The 24,554-nt window shown below is 37.6% G+C and overlaps 1 protein-coding gene across 2 annotated transcripts in view; it reads right to left on the reverse strand.

Moving 5' to 3' along the window:
* The window catches only part of LOC309632467 (metabotropic glutamate receptor 8-like), a 118,473-nt gene extending 94,308 nt beyond the window's left edge, over nt 1-24,165 (reverse strand). For both annotated transcript variants that reach the window (XM_082400118.1, XM_082400117.1), the window contains exon 1: nt 22,179-24,165. In XM_082400118.1, coding sequence (XP_082256244.1) covers nt 22,179-23,135 — 957 coding nt within the window. In that variant the 5' untranslated portion in view covers nt 23,136-24,165. The remainder of the gene's footprint in view (nt 1-22,178) is intronic.
* Between the last annotated feature and the right edge of the window lie 389 nt (nt 24,166-24,554).

Here is a 24,554-nt window from a genome sequence, read left to right on the forward strand (position 1 = left end):
CAACTGCTTTAAATTAGCTAGGAAAATAAGGAGCTTTTAGTCACCGCAGGTGTCCAGACATCAGGTGGGCATACACTGGTTGGCATCAATTCTTGATAGGCAATTGAATTCAGTGAGTTTTAAGATATCTCTCAATGCTGACACTGATTTGTACATACTTTGATACATATTTCCGAAATATTTTGACCAAAGTTTGCAGCCAGTCTTTAGACATGACTACCTTGAGAATCTTCATTAGAGTCTAATCTGTGAGATTTAGCCTGTGGCCTTGGACTCATTAGTATCATATCCTCCAAACCTGAACCTCTTACACAGCTATGGTTGAAGAGTGTTGATGAAGGAAACAGGTAAAAAGCCATATAGAGACATTCTTAAAATTCATATATGTCAACATATTGAGAAAATTCCCCTTTTTTCCTATGGAGACACCCACAAGCAGTCCTCCTTGGTTAGGGTGTGGGGCATGGGAAGATCAACACTGCCCGTAGCAGCTCCCATGGTCTTCATGGATGTAGGGAGACTCAGGTGTCACTAAAGGCAAGCTCAGTGGAAAGCTTAGTATTTATTTCAGGGCTGTGCTGTCCATTCAAGTCTGCTACAATATGACCACCCACCACTTCCTGGTTTATCCAATGTTAAATGCCAGTAATCAGTGATTTACACGATGAACTTTGACATGATGATGGGAAAGCGGATTTGAATTAAGTGGTCTTAGCAAGACTTCTCCTTGAGAATTTTAGAATGGACAAATCTATAGACGACCAGACAAATATTTGTGGAATCTTTCTTTCCTCCAAGTGGATTGTGATGAGAATGGCTCTATGTGGTATGCCTTTTATCCCGTTGAGGGAAAGTTCCCATAAGGCAACCACAGGAGTATCAAGATGAACAGTAAATGCCTCAATGGACAACTGTGTTAATTGTGTGTTAATAGGATCAGATTCGAGGAAGAGAGGGAAACTAAATGTGGGCAAAGGCCAAGGAATGTACAAATGTGAATTTAGAAAACCTTCAAAAGAATGTGCATAATTAATAAGAGAAATAATTTTCAGTCAATGTAGTAAAACTTTAAGTGTTCATGGAATGGGATATCCCAATGGGAAATTTCTAAGCTTTGGCTGTGAGTTAAAAAAATACATAAGAATGCCAACAAGGCCAAGGAAGAAATAAATGGGAAGGAAATTGGTGGCAAGATCACATATGGGGTTGGATCTAGAAGAAAGTTGAGCACATAGAAAAGACTGAGTTAAAACAAAAATTTGAGATCCTGAAAAGGAAAAAAAAATGAGCCAGTATAAGAAGATAAATCTCTAGACTAAGGATCTTGATAATGCCACAGAAGTGAAAAGTTAAAGAAGGACTTTTCTCCATGTGGATTAATAACTAATACTGGAGGATGGGAGAAGCAAAGAATTGGGAGTCATTCGTTTCTCTTCTCCAAAAGCAGAGAGGTAGAAAATGGGTCGTAATGGTCTCCAAGCCGCTATACCCCTTCCCAGAAGAAGTTAGAGAATAAGATGGGCCTGATCAACTGTATATGCAGCTGGAATAAGATAGCTCCTGGCCAATCACATTCTCGTCTGTGGCTGGTGGCTACTTTGTGCAGGTGAACCTATAGGCTCAGTACAGATCTCCATATTATTCATCTAACAGGTTGGTTCAAATAAAACCTAGTGTTCACTGGCAGTAATGTAGGAGAACATGATTGACAGAGTGTTATCTGCCAATCTGGGCCATGCCCAATCCCTCAACACTTGGCCTCAACTCATGACACTCCAGCCTCTTGTGCCTCCCTCTTAGTGCTTGTATTCATCAGGCCCACTACTGTGCAGAACTCTACCATCCAGTATCTGCTCTGGCTCATCAGGTTGTGGCTCTGCCTGATGCCCAAAGCTCATGATACAGCTCTGCAGACGCCAGAATCTATAGCTGAAACACAGGCATAGGAAACCTTGGCCATCTCCATGCTGACTCTGCACTCCTTAGGAGCCAAATAAAAGAATGAGAAAACATTTATCCTGATCATGCAAACCACACATTCAAAGTTGCTAAATGAATCTGAACTTGGGTGAAACCTGTTTCCAGGTTATAAAATAAAGATGAGTAGAAACATTGAGAAAGTGGGTAGTGAGTGGAGGGAGATTTAGAGACCTTGTTGGTCCACATTAAATCTCAATCAACCTAAACGCATTAAATACGTATGCTTGAACCCACTCAGATAATCCAGGATAATCTACCTATTTTAAGGTCAGTTGATTAGCAACCTTAACTCCATCTGCTATCTTAACTCCCTTTTGCCATGTAATATAACATACTCACAGGTTCCCGTGATTAGAATGTTTGCATCTTTGAGAGGTCTTTATTCTGCTTACCACAATTATTAGCCATTGAACTTTTATGCCATATATCCAAGGAACATTGGCTTATTTTGATATATCTTTTCTTATCATTTAAATTTATATTTGCACTGTAAATTAAAGTTTTGTGCCTTAAATATATAAATAAAGTTGTATTAAATTCTTATAGCAAACAATTTGAAGATTTCAACCTTTTGTTTGTTATTTACATTCATCTCTTAAATCTAGTCTTATCAACCTAGTATAGAGTTGCCTGACAAAATACAGGACATCTATTTAAATTTTAATTTGAGATAAACAACAAGTAATATTTTAGGATGTCACAAATATTGTACAGGACATATTTATACAAAATAATTATTCACTGTTTATCTGAAATTCAAATTTAATTGAACATTTGTATTTTTATGTAATAAATCTGGCAACCCTACCCTAATAACATTTTTTTAAAGTAACTTTGGGAAATGATGACTTATTATATACTGAGTTGAGATGTAAAATGGAATAGATAGTTTTTGCTTATCAGCACTCCACACAGAAACAGAATATTTTAATATTATAAATATTAATAATTTTCCTTCTATACATATTAACAGTTCCAAATTTGCTTTACTATTCTAGGGCACTGAGATTTCAGGATGCTATGATAAAATTATATTTTAAAATATAGAGCTCTTCTTTTGATATTATGATGCATGCAGTATTTCATTTCAATAATGGGAGAGATGACTTGAAGGGGACCAACTATTCCAGAATAAAGGTAAAATACTGGAATTGTGGAATAAGATATGAAAAAGGGAATGTAAGTTATTGAGAAAAATGAGCAATTGAGTTCATTTGTAAGTTGCGCTTCACTCAAATATACACTAATGGAGGAAACTCTGAACTAAAAGAGGAAATGGAATTATTCCTCTGAAGAACTGAAAGAGAATTTGTAGGATCATCTGGTAAGACCTTTTGTGGGAAACTAAAACCCAAATCGAATGCAACTGACGATGTCAGAATGGTTTCAAATAGAAGCTGAAGTTTGTTCAGATTTTTAAATGACTGAAAATACATAATTGGTTAACAGGATTAAGTAGGAAGCATGTTGTTATGGCACATGGAACTAAACTAAGCAAGCATCTATGTCTTCCTGATACAGAGTATGAAATCAGTAGTGGAGTGACGAGAATGAGAACCCTTTGGTAAAATACCAGATCATATAGAATAGCTTTAAATTATTGTAATATTCTGAGAAAGAACATGTGAAACAATGTGAAAAAGAGGCCATGCTTCAGGAATTTATAATATAAGGAGTTCAAATTGAAAAATGTCATGACTTACATATACTTAACTTTATCTAAGATATGTTTTAGAAATGATGTTAAAGTGAACTTCACTATACATTTTCCCATTGACTAACATTAAATTGAGGCTGTTTTTCTTCAGAAAAAATTGTTCATGCTTTTTAACCATACATTACAAACATAGCAATTTTTCAAGAATCACACAGTTTAAGAGTATTTTCTGATAGAACATAATATTAGAGTGTAGGGAATAGGAAAAAAAAAACTTATATGCAAACTGTGTTATAACTTCTCCTCCTCTTTAGAGTTGTATTACAGTCATAAAAATAGTCATAAAAATAATTTTACTTTTAATACAAAATCACATCATAATTGATATTAAATAATTAAGCTCTACTCTATTAAAGCAGATGAAACTGTGAAACATTTAGTGTCTGTTTGGGGCTAGGTCTACACTTAAAGAATAGGGTGCTATAGTTAGGGTAGATTTGTATAACAAGTATATAAATTTAAAATGTCTCAAGTACCTAAATGCATCAGCACTGAAAGTAGGGAAGGTAGAAGATAGAGAACGTCAAAGCCATTCAGGTTGGTTGGCTGTAGGAAATGAAGGATCCCTATCTCACCATCACCACCATCACCAACACTGGAATTACAGGAAGCAGTACTCTTATATAACAGTCTAATCTTGTCTGCTAAATACTGTTGGTATCCCCATTTTACAGATGAGAGCTGAGGCTTAGAGGATAACATATGCTGAACATAGTACACATATGAAGCACATAGTACACATATGGAGCACAGAGCACTTGGCCGAACCAGGATTCGTCCACCAGCAGCCAGGCTTCATATCCATATTTGTAACCACTACTCCATGCTGCCCCCATGCAATTAGACTGAGCACAATTCAATTGCTCATGGTATTACTTACAATAGTGTGCAATGTATAACTATTGCACCTGTGGTCAGTTACAATTGATCCTAAAATGTTCTGTGTGTTAGAAATATGGCCCTTATTTTTCAAAATAAATATGTATTTCTCTTTTTGCCTCATAAGGTTCTCAATCAACAGGAAAAGAACTATTGCCACCTACATGGTTATCATGCTTGAATTAAGTTTTAAACTAGAATTAATTTCTTTTCAAGAAAATAACTTTTCTTGTTTCCAGTTACAAAAGGACATTAAAGCACCAGCTTTCTCTCAGGGTCCAGAGGATGAAATTAGGGGGGAAAAATCAAATGAGAGAAAAATTCAAATGTATATAAGGGAACTTAACTGGTTCTTGCTACCAACATTCTATAATTTGTCATGAGAGGGCTGCTTAGTAGACATAATTTCCTTCTCTCTTCCTAAGGCATTGTGGCAGAGCGATTTATGATACTACACTGACTAGAGGTACAAGGAAAATGTAGTAGAAGGGATAACGAACTCACTAATGTGAGGTGAAGTCAAAATCAATCTCTAACAAGAGATTACACGTTAACTTCTCTGGGGTCACATTAAAGTCTTCCAGCCAGTGGTTTGTGTATTTCTAGCAAGGGAAAAATAATCTGACAGATAAACTAGGAGTAAGGACAAGTAGACTGTGCCAAAGAAAAGCTAGCTAAACTAGCAAAATCCGATGAACTAGGAAATGTCTATGGTCAGCTATACCTTGTATATCTGTTTCTTTCAACCAGAGAGGAAAGAAATTTAGAAATTAATCTGGGGGACTGAGTACTGAGTGCCTTTCTCATTTTCCTGCCCATGAAATCTCAGTAAAACTGAAAGAAACATATGGTGTGAGGACATGCCCCATAGGGCTTTTTGGAAAAGTAATTTAGACTCTGGATCATATGTTTGTATCATGCTATGTTAATGTGAATGCACTTGATTATGGCTTTTGAGACTGATGACTGCCTCAAGCACATTTATCTTCTAAAATGCATCCTGCATTCATTTGCATCCTTCTCTACATATGCATAATAATTTTCATGTGCATTTGCTTAAAATTAGGTCTTATCTCTGAGTGGTTGACCATTTCCTATGTAGCCGGCAATTTTCTCTACAAGAGCATCTTAGAATTAGACAAGGTCTTAGAGAAATTGTGAGGAAATCAAATATCCTGGAGGCAATTATATTCCCTAGGCTCTGACATTCCAAGTGAGGCTGGAAGATAGACCACCTAGTCAAGCCCTATTTTACAAGTGAGGAGGAGATAACTTGCTTTATCAAGGCCACAGAGACCTTAATGAGACAAGAACCATTTCATCCAAACTATTTTCCCCACTTTGGTTTAAACTCACTTTCTGGCACACACTGACTCAGAATCGCCTTGAAAATGTTTACCACTTTCCTGTTCATCTAATTCAACAAAAACCTTTTTAGCTGAGAACTATTTGAAATGTACTTTGTCAGGCATTGTGGCGCTAGCAAGCAGTAAGAGGAAGATCATAAAAGAATTATGATTATCATCTTTTCTGGATGTCCAGAGAGAGTATATATCTGTTCAGAATCTGTAATGTTTTGTAAGTTAGAGGACAATTCATAGGTTGGTTGATTTGCTAAGAAAATTGAATTCAGTGAAGTGAAGGGCTGTGAAAGACAAAGTTTAGGTTTGAGCTAATGGTCAATAAGAGATCATTTTAGTTTAAGAAACCTTCATAGCATCTTTGATAACACCTATAAGAATTTGTATTGAGCAATTATTCTATAATTATCAGTTTAAAATCTATTAGAATTCAAGCTCCATGAGGCCACATTGAGCTCAAACAATGCTGTCAGCACTGAGCAGAGTGAAGGTGCTAAATAAAAATTGGTTGATTGAGAAAATATCTAAAAAACAACAAAGCAGAAGAAGTGTGTGGACTAACTTTATGGCAGAAATCCAGAAGACATTCTTGAAGAGCAAGAGCCGGCGGTCAGCTCTTACATCATCACAGAAGCCCAGACTTAGACTAGGGAATTGACCTTGGAAGTGGGAAGGAAAGGATGGATCCAAGAAAAGTTTCAAATGAATAATATAATTTGCTGACAAAGAATAAGTGAAGTAAGTCAGAAAGAGAAAAACAAATACAGTATGCTAACACATATATATGGAATCTAAGGAAAAAAAAAAAAAGGTCATCAAGAACCTAGGGGCAAGATGGGAATAAAGACACAGACCTACTAGAGAATGGACTTGAGGATATGGGGAGGGGAAGGGTAAGATGTGACAAAGTGAGAGAGTGGCATGGACATATATACACTACCAAACGTAAAATAGCTAGTGGGAAGCAACCGCATAGCACAGGGAGATCAGCTCTGTGCTTTATGACCACCTAGAGGGGTGGGATAGGGAGGGTGGGAGGGAGGGAGATGCAAGAGGGAAGAGATATGGGAACATATGTATATGTATAACTGATTCACTTTGTTATAAAGCAGAAACTAACACACCATTGTAAAGCAATTATACTCCAATAAAAAAAAAGAGTGAAAGGGAAGAGGAAGTCTATGTTAACTTGAAAGTTTGGATCTCTAAAAATCAAAGATACTGTTGATAGAAAGGAGGAATTAAAATAAAGATTAAGCAGATTAAGCATAATGGAGAAACATAAAGTAGCCGCTAAAAGTGTGAGATCTGTAGTCAAATGGAATAGGTTCATCCCAGGTCTACCTCATAGTAGCAGTATGAATGTAAGAATTATTGACTTAATGTCCCTGCCTCTGTAAAATTCATCTCTTAGAGATGAAAGATCGTTTATACAAAAAAAGCTTAGCCTGGTTTTTGGCACACACGAGGCATTCAATAAGTAATGCCTATTTCAAATATGATAAATTTTGGTTTCAGATATCTTAATTTCACAATTTCGGTTCTGGATTGCTTAATTTCACATCTTTGTACATGTGAAAGAGCAGGGATTAAGAAAGCAGTGTGAAAAGCATGAGTGTCGCATTTATAGCAGAAGCCATGTGAACCATGGCTACTTCAAGGGAATGGTTCCTGGGAGAAAGGCCAAAGTCAGAGGTGAGTTGAGCAGGAGGAAGATGAGATCAAGGAGACAAAGAAACAAAAACAGACTGAAAGCAATATGGTTTCTCAGAGTGTACAGGAGGGGAAAATGGAAGATGAGGGTGGAGGGGTGCAAAGCTACATGTATTAGCAATGACAAATGTATGCATGTTCTGTATATAAAATACACTGTAAAATAATAAGCAAAGTAGAAATAAGTAATTTGAGGGCCTTCTTTGGAGACATGTATTTTAAAGTCCTATGGTATTTTACAGTCCTATGGTATTTTATAATCCTACGGTGCCTCTACTCATTGCCTCTTTTCTTGCTACCTTCTACACACATTTTTCTTTTTCATTCCAAATGTAATTATTTATTCCTTGCTTGTCATTGTCAGTTCTTAACAATAAGTAGGCAATATAACCAAATGTTCAATAAATTGTGGTGTGATTGGGTGTTTTAGCATGGCGAAAGTGTTTTGTTGAAGAAAGGGCAGTGCTACCGTGATAAGCTGTCTGCTGATGTAAATACTTTATGGTTTTATGACAGGCTCACAATCTACCAATACTATTTTCAATTCAATTCAATTTGTGTGAATGAGGATTTTAGAGAAAACAGCTGGCAGGAGAAACACGTGACATTTAATCTTGCCTGAGAACATGAAATCCTTTACAAAGCTATATGTATATGTGTGTGTGAAACGTGCATGCTTGTATATACTCACAAAGGTTATATAGGGAGCTGTATTTTACAGAATCTGGGCCAATAGACAGCAGAAAATATCACATTCCTTGGCATTTTTCTGTAGATACACTTGACTGAGCAAATAACTTGGTGAGTCTAAAATTCCGATGAAAACATTCAACTGATTGCAATTTTTGAACTAAAAAGATTTTTTTTTCAAAATGAGAAGAACCTGAAGTCATCCTTAAAACAAATAAACAAAAAACCCTACAATGAATGTTGTAAGTTTTGATTGATTCAAAACTACTACCTGTGAATAAGATTCTGGGGCTTCCTTGGTGGTGCAGGGCTTCCCTGGTGGCGCAGTGGTTGGGAGTCTGCCTGCCAATGCAGGGGACACGGGTTTGAGCCCTGGTCCGGGAGGGTCCCACATGTCGCAGAGCAACTAAGCCCGCGTGCCACAACTACTGAAGCGCGTGCTCCTAGAGCCTGTGCTCCGCAGCGGGAGAGGCCACCGCAGTGAGAAGCCCGCGCACAGCACTGAAGAGTAGCCCCCGCTGGCCACAGCTGGAGAGAAGCCACGCGCAGCAACAAAGACACGATGCGGCCAAAAATAAATAAATAAAATAAATAAATTAAAAAAAAAAAAAGATTCTGAACACTGCTAAAATGCAGAACTTTGCAGTTTACCTTAAGAACTCAATACATGACTTTTAAAAAACGATTTTAAAGAGAAACAATATAATTGAAAATTGATTTATTCAAATTTTATATGAAAGGTGCCCAAAGTTGCACAAAACAAGATATATAATAAGGAAAAAAATATTGATAGAATTTGGTCACGACCATGACAAGCAGAGAAAATCAAGATTACCCTAAAATTTGCCCAGGATTACCAGAATATAAAATCTGTCTAATGTCCAAATGTATATAATGGCAATGGTGGTTACATATTTAAGTTGGAGTCATAATCATTTAGAAATGATTTGCCTTTTATTAATAAAGAGCTTGCCTTTTTATTTCCACTATCAAAATTCATTTGAATATTAGTTAGCAGAGTTATTTACTGAAAATCATAGTCTACCAGATTATTTCTTGTCCTTGTATTCTTACCTTTGCTTTTATCCACACACTGATTTTTACACAACTTTACTATTTTAGGACCAAATATCCTTCTCCATACTTGGCTAGAGGCAGTCATCAGCAGTCTAAAAGAATTGCTTTCTCTCCATCAGCCCAGACCAGAGGGAAAGCTATGGGCTCTTTCTTGAAGTCCGATTAGATAGAGTCCTTGTGGCAGCCACAGAGAAGGTTCAAAATCACACACAGACACAGACCACACAGTGCAAGCACCTCACCTCCCACTCTGTCTTCTGTTCCCAATTCAGTTGGAAATGAGTCTCTTCTTTCCACTGCCACAAGTCAAGCCCCCATATTTCTCGCCTGGATTTCTTTAATCATCTTATCATCGTCTCTTTTCTTATCCTTGCACACTGCAACTCATCTGACTCACCACTGTCAGAGAAATCTCACAAAATGGGACTGTGCTGAGAATCCAGCCACGCTCAGAAAGATTCAAATGCACTCAAGTCCCTCACAAATGAAGTACCAACTTGGCATAAGTTCCACGTGGAATGGCTGCCAATTATCTGATGAGCCTTATTTTGTAGATAACCATATAATTTATTGCTCCCACTGGGAAATACATTTTCAGAGTAAAAGGAGTGCTATTAACAACGGGGCAAATTGGGACATATGGTCACCCAGCTCTCCCTGTGATGTGTCAAGCTCAGAACTGTTCTTCAGTCACAGGTTTTACACACAATGCCCTGACTTTCCCTTTTCTGAAAGTTTAAACCCACTGCTCCTATTGCCTGGAAGATGGCTTCCCTCTGTTTCTCTCTACCCTTTGAGGTCGATTTAATCCCCATGTCCTCATGGAGACTTTCTCAGTCTCTCAAGAGGACAGGCTCCCTTCCTTCTTTCTCCATCCCTGGCCCCAAGACTTCATTCTAGGCACTTCGCCTGCATTATGTTCCTCTGCTTTGTACCTGACCTCTATGTGCTTGGTTTGGCTCTGTACTTGACCCTAAACAACTTCTTACTCATCTTTGCATATTTCTAAACACCAAGCAAAAGTCCTTGTGTATAGCAAGCATTTCAAAATGCAGTCACCAGCTGATAATTAAATTGTGACCCTTAAAAATTATTTATTTAGTAATGGCATTAACCCTAAAGAGGAGGAATTTCATAAACCATTTGTGATGACCAAAGATCTTGAGTCATTTAAACAAATTCAAAATCACTCACCCATTTCTGTATCTAAAAGATTTTCTCAAAGTACATATTACACACCCAAAGTCCCTTAGAGAAAATACATACATGTTGTCTTAGAAAATTTTTCCTGAGACTTTCACTTAAACCATTCTATATGCAATGATTTCTATTTTTATAAGATTAGTTTATTAAAAAATAAAACCTAAGTATTAAATAAAATTAAAACCCTGCATCACCAATCTCCCTATATCCTAATGCTATTCTATAGAGTTAACAAGTTTGAACAGGTTTTATTATTTATTTATTTATTTATCTATATATTTTATATATCTAGTTATTTATTTGCTGCTGTTTAAATAATGCACTTATATCTCTTGAGTTACCAATTTTAGATTGTATTTGTTGACTACTCACAGTAAAAGGTGAGTGATTGAGGTCCTTACACAACTCCCCTCTCTATTGCCCATCCTTAAGCACCTCTCAATTTTTAAAAAATTATATTAATACTATTTTTAATTTAACAAGTTTATAATATTTACATTCACTTCAGTGGATAAATTAACATTTCTGTGTTTTGTTCCTAGATTCCTTCTAAGTGTAAGACCAGTACAGAAAGCAATTTCAGCATTATGGCTACTAAATATTATTCCCTTCAGATTCATCCAAGTAGCATGACTGGACTCACAGAGAAGGGATAAATATAATTATTAAAATCCTGCCTTTTAAAGGGTAATTAGACACTAGGGTCTAACATATCTTTTACAATTGCTTTTAAAATTTCTTTGTTTTTTTCTAGGTCATAGGCGATTGCCAATGTTATCCATCTCATATCAGATATGCTTTTTTATTTTGTTGGATTATACCTAGAATAATTCATACATAAGCTATGTAGGCACCAGGTTTTCCTAGCCACATTCATTTTTAGCCTCACATTGATTGATAGTTTGGCTGGTTCTATAGCGGTAAGTTTAAAATACTTTTCCCTCAGAAAGTCTTGGCTCATTGCCTTCTAGAATCCAGGGAGGCATATGAGGTCCAGTTTTCATTCCTTAGAGGAGTAGTCCCACCCCGACCCCCAACCAAAAAAAAAAAAAAAAACTCATAGAATGTTCTCTTGCTTAGTAAAATTTTACTAAGATGTGTGCCCCTTTCAGTTTCAAGAGCTGCCTGTCTTCGGTTTGTGAAACTTTTTTTTTTTTTTTTAGATCATTTCTTCCCCTTCTTGGTCTCTTTCTTCTTCTCAGATGTTTTTCAGATATATGCTGGGATCCTGGGTCTAGCTTAATGTGTTCTAAATGTTCCTCATATTCTCTTTTTTTCACTTTTCTCTTTGGTTTTACCTTTTATTTTATCCTGCAGATCATCACTCTGGTCTTTAGCCCTAGCCACCTCATGTTTAAGATGTTCAGCTTTTTATTTTCACATTCATAATTTTAATTACTAGGGTCATTTTCTTATTCTCTGATTGGTCTGTTCCATGACCACCTATATATATGTGTGTATGTTCAATATTCTCTTGAATTTTTTCTTGAAGAGATGTTAATTAAAATTCTATTTAAAAAATTCTCTTACATTTTCTGAATCACCTCTGGCTTTGTTTTTATTGTGTGTGGGTATGTGTGTTTGTCTTTTTAAATTATGCTATTGGTTTTCTTCAGCTATCATGACATCTTTGGCTGTTGATGTATAATTATGATTGAAGGGTCAGGTTGATTGATAAAGATTACTGGTGGGGTGCATTTTCCTTGGATGGCGGGCAGACTATGGACCTGTGTAAATTAGTGAGTTTCATCTGACTGGCTTCTCTTAAAGATGCATGGATACAGGCAAGCAAGCAGACTGGGGACCCACCCCTGGAGAAACTTATTCTAAGAGTGGAGAAATTTATTATAGTTCTATCTTGTATAGAAACTGCATGTCCTATTTCCCACCTGTCTATGGCTGTCTGAAATAAAATTACTTCAAATTCTGCTGTTTTCCTTCAAATGCCTTGTGCCCACACTAGGAGCATAAGATAATCTCACCATCAGATAAGTCCTGTTCTTTAGAGTAGAATTCTGTAATTTTAACCTAAACTCTCTCTACACGTAAGGTTAGAGCAGAAGGGAGAAGCGAGGGGACCAAATGGCCCAGCTATTTTGAAATTCAGCTCTTTAAATAATTTTCCTGATGGTCACTTCAAGGCCTGCTTCAAGTCTTTATGTTGACTTTACGTTTAGAAATTATTTGGTATTTTCATAGTAAGAATCATTTATGTCTCTTGAGCTGTTCTTTCCCTCTTTTAATTCCTCTGTAAATCAGGCCCATTCCACCTTTATTTTTCAGGATTTTCTCAAATTGTTTTACCTACTGTTGGCTCCAAACATATACAGGCATAACTTGTTTACTGCACTTTATTTTGTTGCAGTTTGCAGATATTGCATTTTTTACAAATTGAAGGTTTGTGGCAACCCTGCATCAAACAAGTCTGTTGGCACCATTTTTTCAATAGTATTTGCTCACTTCATATCTCTGTGTCACATTTTGGTAATTCTTGCAATATTTCAAACTTTTTCACTATTATTTGTTATGATAATCTGTGATCAGTGATCTTTGATGTTACTACTGTAATTGTCTTGGGGCACCAAGAACCACACCCATATAAGACAGAGAACTTATATCGATACATGTATGTGTTCTGACTGCTCCACCAAGCAGCCCAGCCCTTCCCCTGACTCTCTCCCTCTCCTCGGGCCTCCCTATTCCCTGAGACACAACAATACTGAAATTAGGCCAATTAATAACCCTACAATGGCCTCTAAGTGATCAAGTAAAAGGAAGAGTTGCAAGTCTCTCACTTTAAATCAAAAGCTAGAAATGATTAAGCTTAGTGAGGATGCCATGTCGAAAGCCAAGAGAGACCAAAAGCTAGATCGCTGGTGCCAAACAATTAGCCAAGTTGTGAATGCAAAAGAAAAGTTCTTGAAAGAAATTAGAAGTGCTACTCTAGTGAATACACAAATGATAAGAAAGTTAAACAGCCTAATTGCTGATATGGAGAAAGTTCTAGTGGTCTCCATAAAAGATCAAACCAGCCACAACATTCCCTAAAGCCAAGGCCTAACCCAGAGTGAGACCCTAACTGTCTTATATTCTATTAATGCTGAGAGAGGTGAGGAGGCTGCAGAAGGAAAGTTTGAAGCTAGCAGAGGTTGGCTTATGAGGTTTAAGGAGAATATTGGAAGAAGATGCCATCTAGGACTTTCATAGCTAGAGAAGAGAAGTCAGTGCCTGGCTTCAAAGCTTCAAAGCACAGACCAACTCTCTTGTCAGGGACTAATGCAGCTGTTGACTTTAAGTTGAAGCCAGTGCTCACTTACCATTCTAAAAACCCTAGGGCCCTTAAGAATGCTGCTAAATCTATTCGGAAGCCATGCTCTGTAAGTGGAACAACAAAGCCTGGATGACAGAAAATCTGTTTACAACTTGGTTTACTGAATATCTTAAGCTGACTGTTGAGACCTACTGCTCAGAAAAAAAAGATTCCTTTCAAAATATTACTGCTCATTGACTATAAACCTGGTCACCCAAGAGCGCTGATGGAGATGTACAATGAGATTAATGTTATTTTCTTACCTGCTAACACAACATCCATTCTGCAGCCCATGAATCAAGGAGTAATTTCGACTTTCAAGTCTTATTATTTAAGAAATATATTTCATAAGGTTAGAGCTGCCATAGATAATGATTCCTCTGATGGATCTGGAAAAAGTAAATTGAAAACCTTCTGAAAAGGATTCATCATTCTAGATGCCATTAAGAATAGTCATGATTCATGGGAACAGGTCAAAATATCAGCATTAACAGGAGTGTGGAAGAAGTGGATTCCAACTCTCATGGATGACTTGGGGTGGGAGTTCAAGACTGCAGTGGAGGAAGTAACTGAAGATGTGGTGCAAATGGTAAGAGCAGTAGAATTAGAAGTGGACCCTGAAGAGATGAATGAATTGCTACAATCCTGTGTTAAAACTTTAATGGCCAAGGAGTTGCTTCTTATGGCTGAGCAAAGAAAGTGGTTTCTTGAGATGAAATCTACTCCTGGTGAAGATGCTATGAAGAGTTTTGAAATGACAACAAAAGATTTAGAATACTGCATAAATTTAATTGATAAAGCAGCAGCAGGGTTTGAGAAGATTGACTCCAATTTTGAAATAAGTTCTACCCTGAGTTAAAAGCTATCAAACAGCATTGAAAGGAAGAGTGAATCAATGAGGCAAACTTCACTGCTTTCTTATTTTTAAGAAATTTCCACAGCTCCACCCCAATCTTCAGCAGCCACCACCCTGATCAGCCAGCAGCAATCAAAATCAAGGCAAGACCTTCTACCAGACAAAAGATGTGATTCTCTGAAGGCTCCAGATGATAGCATTTTTTAGCAATAAAGTATTTTAAATTAAATAATGTACATATTTTTAGATACAATGCTATTGCACAGTTAATAGACTACAGTGTAGTATAAACATAAATTTTATTCACACTTGGAAACCAAAAAAATCTCTGTGACTCATGTTATTGTGTTATTTGCTTTATCGTGGGGGTCTGGAACCAAACCCGCAATATATCCGAGCTATGCCTATAATGACCCTCTCTCTCTGTCTCTCTCCCTCCCTCCCTACCTTTCTCTCCCTCTCCCATCCCCCTTTTCTTCCCTTATTTTCTTTTCCTTTTCTTTCCTTCTTCTTTTCATTTCATTATCACCTTAGAGGCAATCGATATATATGTTTGTGCCAGCCTATATCTTGAACCAGAAGCCAGACTAAGTATTTTTTATATTTCTTTTAATGATGCAAATAAATCTGCTTTGCACTCATTTTAAATAGCCTGGAATTTATACTAATATTTGGTTAAATATTTCTCTACACTTTGGGATGGGTGGTACTAATCCATGTGATACTGTATTTAGAGATTAAAAAAAAATTTCCCAACCTAAAAATGTATATATGGTTACAGCCAAAAGGAACTATTTGCTTGCAATCTGCTCCTCCTGGCACCCTGTGTGCTCCATGAGATATAAGCAGCTACTGAATCATGGAAAATGCAATTTGAAGTTACATAAGTAAATTAGTCACTGTGTTCTGTACTATGAACAGTCTGGGATGTCATTAAAGTTCTGCCTATATAGAAAAAAAAATAAGTCTATTTGTATGGTATTCCTGCTAAACATTTTGAAATAAAGTCATGGTCACTATGTCTCAGAAGACATTCACATTTTGGTCTTAATCAAATCTAGTTCTACAGCATTTCAAAGATATTAAGAAAGCCAAACAATTTTAGTGAGATATGTGAACTCTAGGACTAAATTCCCAGGTTGACTATCTAAATTGTCTGATTGATTAATTTATTGTAACTTGGGTATAGAAAATTCAAATCCTTTGTAAATTCAATTTCAATTAAAGAGAGAGAGAGAGAGAAATGTGTAAATACCACAATCTCACCAAATGTTTCAATTAAGTATCCCCAGACCACACAGCTTCATCTGAGCACCAAAAAGTGGGATCATGGAATCTAAGCAAGGTTCATGGAGCAAATATTTCTTTGTGCTGTCCAGTTAGATAGGCATCCCCACAAAGAGTTGCCCTAAATGTGTAAGTTGGTAATATTCTGCAGCAGTAATATGTAGCACAAAGGGAAAAAAGTAATAAGCCTGGCTGGCTAAGGCAGCCTTCTCTAGAAGAGCTACTTAACAGACTTGCCTACACTGTGCCCTAGAATCTCCTTAATTTCTCCTTAATCTCCTTAATGAAAAAATTTCATTTTTTTCTTCTATACCTTCACAAGCATATCATTTTTACTGAGTGCATAAATGAGATTCTATAAATGTTTTCTTCTCCAGTTGCTTTTTTTTCTTTTTCCTTTTTTTATTTGGTTTTTCCTTCCAGAGTTGATTGTAACAGGCTGGTATGATTAATCTTGCCTGGACACAATCTACCATAATGCCTGAAATAGTTCTGCAACCTGGGATTCCTTTAAAGGAATCAGCTTCAAATGACTGTAAGTGAACAAGGAAAGAAAACGCTATAAGGTTTACAGCAATTACAGACACACAAGATGGTTACTGATCATTGTTTCCATTTCCCTCCTTTCGAAAGAAATGGAGAAAAGTTAGGAGACAGTTATGGTTGGTCTGATCTCTTCTGAAAATTACTTCCATTGCTATCTAGTTTATATTGACATTCTTACCACAGGTTTTCAGGCTGTTCTCTTCTCATCTGGACTATTCCTTAAAGCAGGGATTTTATTATTGTTTTCAGAACTACCTCTCGCAACTCTTGTTAGAGTTATTCAACTTTTCAATTTTAACCCAAGTATTTCAGCAACTGCTTTCTGATGAAAAAAACTGCTTTTCAATTTTAACCCAAGTATTTCAGCAAATGCTTTCTGCTTTCCTCTCTTCTAGTATTTTCTGCTAAATATATGGAGGCAGTTACATACTGCCTCAGGAACAACACTCTCTTCTCTTTCTGCCTAGTCCTGCAGATTCTTGTCTCCATCTTTAACTTTTGTAATCTTGTGTGCTCTACCCTCAGGCAAGCCCCTGTGTTTGAGAAAACATGTCTGGTTGGGATGCTCCGTAGACGGCTGGAGAAACTGATGCAGTTATCTGGATAATTTTAAATGCATTCAATCATTAAACAAATATTTTTGGAGAACCCATTCTGGGCACGGTTTTATGCTAGGTGTCAAGGAGATGATGGTGAGCAAAATAAAATAAGATCCCTGCCCTCGTGAAATACAGCCTGATCGTAATAACAGCCAGTATCTATTGATTGCCTATTATGTGCTAAATATGTCTCATGACTCATAGCATGTAACTCTCAGCAAAACTACCATGAGACATCTATTAATACAAAAATACACCATAATGAGATGAGAGGATTTTTTTAAGTCAATCATCTTCCTGCCCTTTCCTAGATGGTATGAACTCAAGTCTGCTTTAGTTTGTGAATAGGGCTGGGCACAGATGGCAGGCAAATGCTTTATGCTGCTTTATATCTGAGTTTTGCATTCCCCAGGGAATGTATTTCTATCTGCACAAATTTAGCCTCTTAACTGAATTTTCTCAGCTAGTTTAGCAGAGCTGCAGGATTTGAATCCACATCCTCCCACTCGAGAGCTTATGCTCTTCCTTACTCCACTCATTCACCTTATAACTGACAGACAGAGTAAAAGAATAAGGGAGATACTTTTGACATGGCAAAGCATCTGGAAAATAGCATCAATTCTCCTTTGTTTTGTGTATTTTAGACAGAACTAAGGACAGCTATTAGAATTCCTTTTCATATTTCTCCTTATTTAGCAGTCCTATATCAGAATAAGTGATACTGACAAAATTTTTAAAAAGAAATGTATTTGGCCCATCATTCAAAGGAGAAAACTTATTTTTCAGAAAAAAAAAAGTTGCAATGGGGATCACAATGTGATGACTATATAAGGTTACCATTATGCCATACTCTAACTTAAATAATAAGCATTTTTATTATTATAGTATGTCATTACTGTGCAAGGGACTCTATTTACTCATTCAATAGGTATTTATTGAGAATATACTACATGAAAGTCTCTATGTTAAGAGATGCATTCATTCAGATATATATCAAACATGGCTTACCCTCCATGAACTGATAAAGGATGACATTTGAAGGTGAGAGTACGTGAGTGTGAGTAAAGGGAGGGGTCTAAGATAACTCCAGGTTTTTGACTTAAGTTACTAAATAGAGGCTGCATGACTTATCCAGAAGGTGAAAGAAGAAAGGCTGGTTTGGGACATATGGGGTGTTTGACATTTTGGAGTTTTGTTTTCTTTTCTGTTTTGAGGGTGTTTTGTTTTGTTTCCATCCTATTCTCTGGTTGAAGTACTGTGCTCCTTGGAGCTTGGCAGTGTCATAACCTTTGTCTGATTATCTAGGCTTTATGAACCCAATTAGAGATGGTAAGACATGTATTTAAGAGATTTCTGCCATCCTAACAGCCCCTAACCATCCCTGAGGATTCTCTTCCTGACTATTACATTAATTATATTTTAATTTTTTGTCTTTTCAACCCAATTATGAAAGTTTGAGTTGGTCCCTGTCTGTGCCGCAGTGTGTCTGCCCTTCCTTCACACCACCTTTTTATAGGAAAAAAGAAAGTGCATTTAAACTATGATTTAGTAAAATGCCGCAGTAGATATAAAGCTAATAAATAATGTCATTAAAATCTATTGGAAAAAACATGATTCATCTTGATTTTGAAATCTGAAAAAAAAGAATGTGGGGAAATTAAATGGTGTTTTATCATTGGATGAAGACATACTTTGGAGAGCTGTCTGTCCTCATGAATGCTACAAATGTCCCTTTATAACTTGATTTTACTCAGAGGTTTTCTAAAACATCTGTCTAAATTATTCAACTAATTTTACTTTTTATTCCTACTTCTCTTGTAATTTCAAAGAGACCTGTGTGGCTAGATGGGTTTTTTTCCTGTAGACATGACTCCATGAAACATAATTAAATGCATACTGGAAGAAATTTTGCTCTTCCATGTTATAAATTCTGTGTCACTGATGTATAGTTACAGGATGCATAGTTCTTTTCTTCGCTTTCTCATCTCACATCTGACTCCTCACCATCTCCCCCTGCCCTTGAGCCTGATCTTCTCCTGCCCTGGAACCTGGCACTTGCTGGTGATGACAGGCATCAGGCAGCATCAGCTGGGAGACAGGCTGAGCCTTTGTACAAGGAAGGCTCGGGGAAACTGACTGACATGGTTCAATAATTGGCACAATGCTGGACACAATGCTCAATGAGGATCTGCTGAATTAATGGCTGTGTGTGCCTCCTGACTGTTGCAAACACTTCAAGCTCATCACGTGGGGTTAACTGGCTGAGCATTATAAAGGAGAATGGAGAACTGACCAGCTCTTTGGTCATCCAAAGTCAAGAAAACTTAGAGAAAGCCTGCCTTTAGAGATATAAAAGTTTTATTCACGTTTAATATCTGTGTCAATAATTTTAGCAACGTGAAAAAATAAACACTCTCAAACATTCTGTGTATTGTTTTGAGTAATTAAAGATACTTTGACAGAGAATAGCAGGAAGCAAATTTTAACGTGAAGTGTTAGGTTGACGCATAAGTGTATTACACAAAATACTTCAGTAGCAAATCTTAGCTACTTATCAGATAATAGCTCTTGATGTAGAGCTGGTCTAAATTCAGCAACTCCAAGCCTAACTACATAATTTGAGCACTTTCCAATGTTCTGAAAATTCCTAGAATTAGTGTTTCTTCTTGATTTCTTCACTCATTTCCACATTCAATCATATCATGAATACAAATAAATTCCCATTAACATATTTTATAAATTTGTCTTACAGTGTGCTTCTCTGACTTACTTCGATTGCACAAAGCTAAAAAAGAAAAAAGAATTCTGGCTAGCATTCAGTCATCTCTCTGGAGGCATTGATAAATCCACCCTGATAAGTATGTACATACACTCCAGGTTTTCAGATGGATGTACAGCTCCCACAGGCCCAGCACTGGGCAGCCTCCAGCCCTGGCTTATTCATGTGTCCATCTCATCCTGAAACTCTCACTGTCTCCATCATTGCTCCTCAGGGGACAGCTGCAACTCTGCAGAGTTCTTGATCTGAGAGAAAATGGTCATTTTTTTTTTCAGTTACCTTAAAAAAAACTTACTATGATGCATGTTTGAATTACTATGAAGGTGTCCAATAGCTTGATGTAGGACCACGATTTTATTTATTCTAAAAATTTCTTCTAAAAATTGAGTCACTGAAAGAGTTCCCTGAATAGAAATAACATCTTATTAGCACTTATATTTGCTCCCCCAGATCCTTGAACTCACAATATGAAAAGTAAGAGTAGACTGTCTTTTATAAAATGTAAAGGAAGAGAAAACAAAAGAAAAGAGAGTTAGATATCAGAACTCAGGAGATTTTGTTTGGTTAAATATTTGTTGTCCACAAGAAAACAAAATAAACTTCCTATGGCCCTCTCTAGATAAAACAATATGTTAAAAAAAACAGTTCTAGGTTCAAACACAAATACAAGTACCAGTTAGGTTGATGTTATCAATAATTCACATAATGTGGACATTTCTAGACACTAAAAAACAATATTTTTCCCTGACTAGTCCAACTAACCATGTCCAAACAGACCTAATAAACTTTGAGCGACAAATCCCTTCCTAAGTTAAATTTACAAGTTTGATCCTAATAAATTCACATCTGTGTATGTCCAGATATAATGTTTTCTAGTTGTTAGGTTTAGTGTCCCAAACTGTCTTACTTTATTTTCCCGCCATGAGCATGGTCCTACATAAAATATTCGTGGACTTTCATCAGGCCATTCAAGTCAAGAAAGGTCACAGGTCTGGAACCCATGGCAAGTTTGCTCTATTCAGCAGCAGGTTTGCTGAAGTACCTTTTTTGTCTTTCAAAGTTGAAGACCACATTGATCGAGTAAGGGATGAACGCTCATACTAATGAGCTCTCCATGCCCTTGTTGAGTATTTTTTCCTCTGAATTAGTTGGAATTTTAAGAGTCATGTGGGACCTTACTTGGAATGTTAGAACCTAGGGAATATAATTTCCGCCCCCCCCCCCCCGGTGTTTTGACTTCCTCATGACTTCTGATGATGGAGGATGGAATAATCTTTACATCCTTACTCTGAGAGAACTTTCTCATATGCCCATTAGGGCTGAAGAGCTATCCCTTTAGAATGGTAGCATTTGCCTTTGTTTTTCAAACTGGCTGTCTCCATCACACCACCCAAACCTTGGAAGTCATGGTTAACGTTAGTTCTCTGCTTTTCTATACATAGAAATACACACATCCAGTTCAGCATGTATTTCCTTTCACGCACAGATATTCTTCACATGCAGTGTTTTGTGTGGCGAAGTTAATGGAAGATTAGTAACAAAAGAAAATTATTTCAGGAAATTCAATTGATCTTCAACTTCTAAAAAAATATAAACTGCATTATATAACCGCCCATTGCTTCTTCTTTCAACCCTCACCATCATCCTCCTCATATGGAAAAATAATAAGAATGGGGGCTAAAGAGAAATAGTACAACGGTTCAGATTGAATTAAGCCACTTAGTTTTTGCTGTTGCAGTTTGCTTCTGTGACTAAAACCATCATAATTATTAAGGAATAGCTTTTTCTGAGAGTAACATTAGAACCGGGAAAGGAGGCATTTGTCATGCATTGAGATACCTCTGGAATAGCTCACCCCTGTGAATCATGTCTGCCTTTTCTCCCTTCCTCTTAACGTTTGGAAAAGAAGTTATGTTAGTCGATAACAGAACTGGGAAAAGGGACCCAGAAAGTGATGTGAGCTCTGTCAATCTTCAACCTTGCCAAGGAGGACACATTAAAGTGTTTTTCATAGAAAATCAGCCTTAGTCAACACATATTCAGAGCAAAGTGACCTTGAATATATATATAAAACACTGAAGCTTCTTAAGAGAATATAAGTGAACCAAAAAGAAAGAAGGGAAAGCATCCTAAAGGAAGAAGTTAAATCCAGGAAAAGGGTTGGCATTTCTTGCCACTTACCTTTTCTGCTGACTGGGCTGTACCAAAAAAGATGGGGATGAAAGCTAACCAAATGATGCAGGTGGTATACATGGTAAATCCAATAGGTTTGGCTTCATTGAAAGTCTCTGGAACTCCTCTTGTTTTAATGGCATAAACAGTACAAGTTACCATCAAGAGGATACTGTACCCTAGTGAACAAATGAGCGAGAGATCAGAGATGTCACACTTGAGCACTCCCCTGGCATTCTCCGGGTCTAGAGTCCGCTGTTCTCCATAGTCAATGATGATGTGCGGTGGGTCCACAACAAACCAGACACACACTCCCAGGAGCTGGATGGAGATCAGGCTGAAGGTGATCACCAGCTGGGATGCTGGACTGATAAACTTGGGTGCTGTGACAGATTTCTTCCCCTGCTCAAATATTCGGTGGATTCGGTTTGTTTTGGTAAGAAGGGCTGCATAGCTGAAACACATGCCGAGTCCTAGGAAGATCCGTCGGAAGGAGCAGATGATTGTATCTGGTGCGGCAATCATTAAAAAGGTGATTGAATAACAGAGAAAAATCCCCGTTAGGAGCACGTAACTAAGTTCGCGTCCCGAAGCCCTCACAATAGGTGTGTCGTTATAGCGGACAAAGGTCACGATCACAAAGGTGGTGGCGATGATTCCCAATATGGCAACGAACACAGGCACCACAGCCCAGGGAGAATGCCACTCGAGTTTGATGATGGGGATGAGCTGACAGCCTGTGCGGTTGATGTCTGGTCTCTGATCCAAAGGGCAGAGTTCACAGGAGAGCTCATCCACCTGGTAGTTGTAACCTTCACAGCGCTCGCAGTGCCAGCAGCAAGGAACTCCTTTCACCGTTTTCTTCCTCTCCCCGGGCTTACAGGGCAGGCTGCAGACAGACGCCGGTTGAGTGTGCTCTCTATTGGCCCACTGCATGTCTTCCACCTGTAGGTATAAAATATTCATGAGCCTTCCATTTTCCCCCCATTTATAATATCCTAATCCTAGCCACAGGTTTGTAATAAATCACTGAATGCTGACAGTACAGTTTACCATAATAAGAGCCCAGAGTTTCTTTCCCTGATATTGACTTTATGAAAGTGCTAAATGATTGGGTCCAATAAATCATTCACATCATCAACTTGATGAGTGTCATTACGTTCCACTTACCTCCTTGGTGTTGACCAATCTGACATTTGGAGAAAGATTTAATGGCCCAAACAGTTTTAAAACAGAAAAAAAAAAAGAGTCCCATGGAAAAACATGTTAGAGCTAAGCTCAGATATAAATGCCAGAATCCTTGAAACACTGGCTAGGCTATAAACACACATAGAAATGGTGATCCAAGTCTTTCCACCATATTTGGGGAAATTCAAATCTCACTGTGTCAATTTTGAAAGGAAATGGCAAAACTAGCTACTTTAATCTCTGACACTCCTCATGTGTTCATGGTGATAACTATATTAATGTTTTTGCCTGTTTAAGCTTAAAATTCACTTATTCCCCCACTCTTGCATTTTCACATTATGGAAAAGACCATGCTGAGTGAGATAGCTTGACGGTTATGTTTTCCATTGAACAAAAGTAGGCTTAAAGCAGTGAAATTGGCACAAATGAGCGAGTTCCCCTGCTATGATCTCTCTCTGCTTCAGGGTCTTAAAGTTCCATCGTACTCTTTTGAATTAGATGACAGAATACCTCTATTAAAACAAACTTGTTATTTTAAGGGAATTTTGCCAATCATTGACCTCTTTCCTTAAATCTGTTTACTGAAGGTTCTGGACCCGATTCCAATGTGAGGGGGCAAGGGAAGTGGGGTTTCCCACACCACCAAGCAATCCTTGGACACCAGCTGGGTGTCCTACAAGTCAAATCAGTTCTGACACTGTCACCTGGAAATAGCATCAGATCGCACAGAATGCTAATAAGACAAAGCAGAAATTATGGATCATAGGAGACAGCTCATTACGAAAAGCGACTACTATATAAAAGATAAGCTATAAACAATAACATATTCCAGAAATGACTGCACGCGGTTTCTGAGGCTAGGTCGTAAATGACATTTCAGCCTGTGCCTTGTTCTCTCCTGGACTGCTCACTCCTGGGAGAGAACCAGACTGTCATGAGAGCTCTCAAGCAGCCCTACGGAAAGGAACTGAGGCTTCCTGCCCACAGTCAGCACCCACTTGCCATGCATGTGAGGGAGCCACCTAGACAGTGAATCGTCTGGCTCCAGTCAAGCCTTTAGATGACTGCAGCCCCAGCTGACACCTTGACCGCAACCTCATGAGGGACCCTGAGCCAGAACAACCCAGCTGAGCTGCTTCTGAATGTCCAATCTACAGGAACTGTGTGAGATGATAAGTGTTTTATTGTCGTAAGCTG

The sequence above is a fragment of the Balaenoptera borealis genome, assembly GCF_965194805.1.
Source record: "Balaenoptera borealis genome assembly, chromosome: 7".
Lineage (NCBI taxonomy): Eukaryota > Metazoa > Chordata > Mammalia > Artiodactyla > Balaenopteridae > Balaenoptera > Balaenoptera borealis.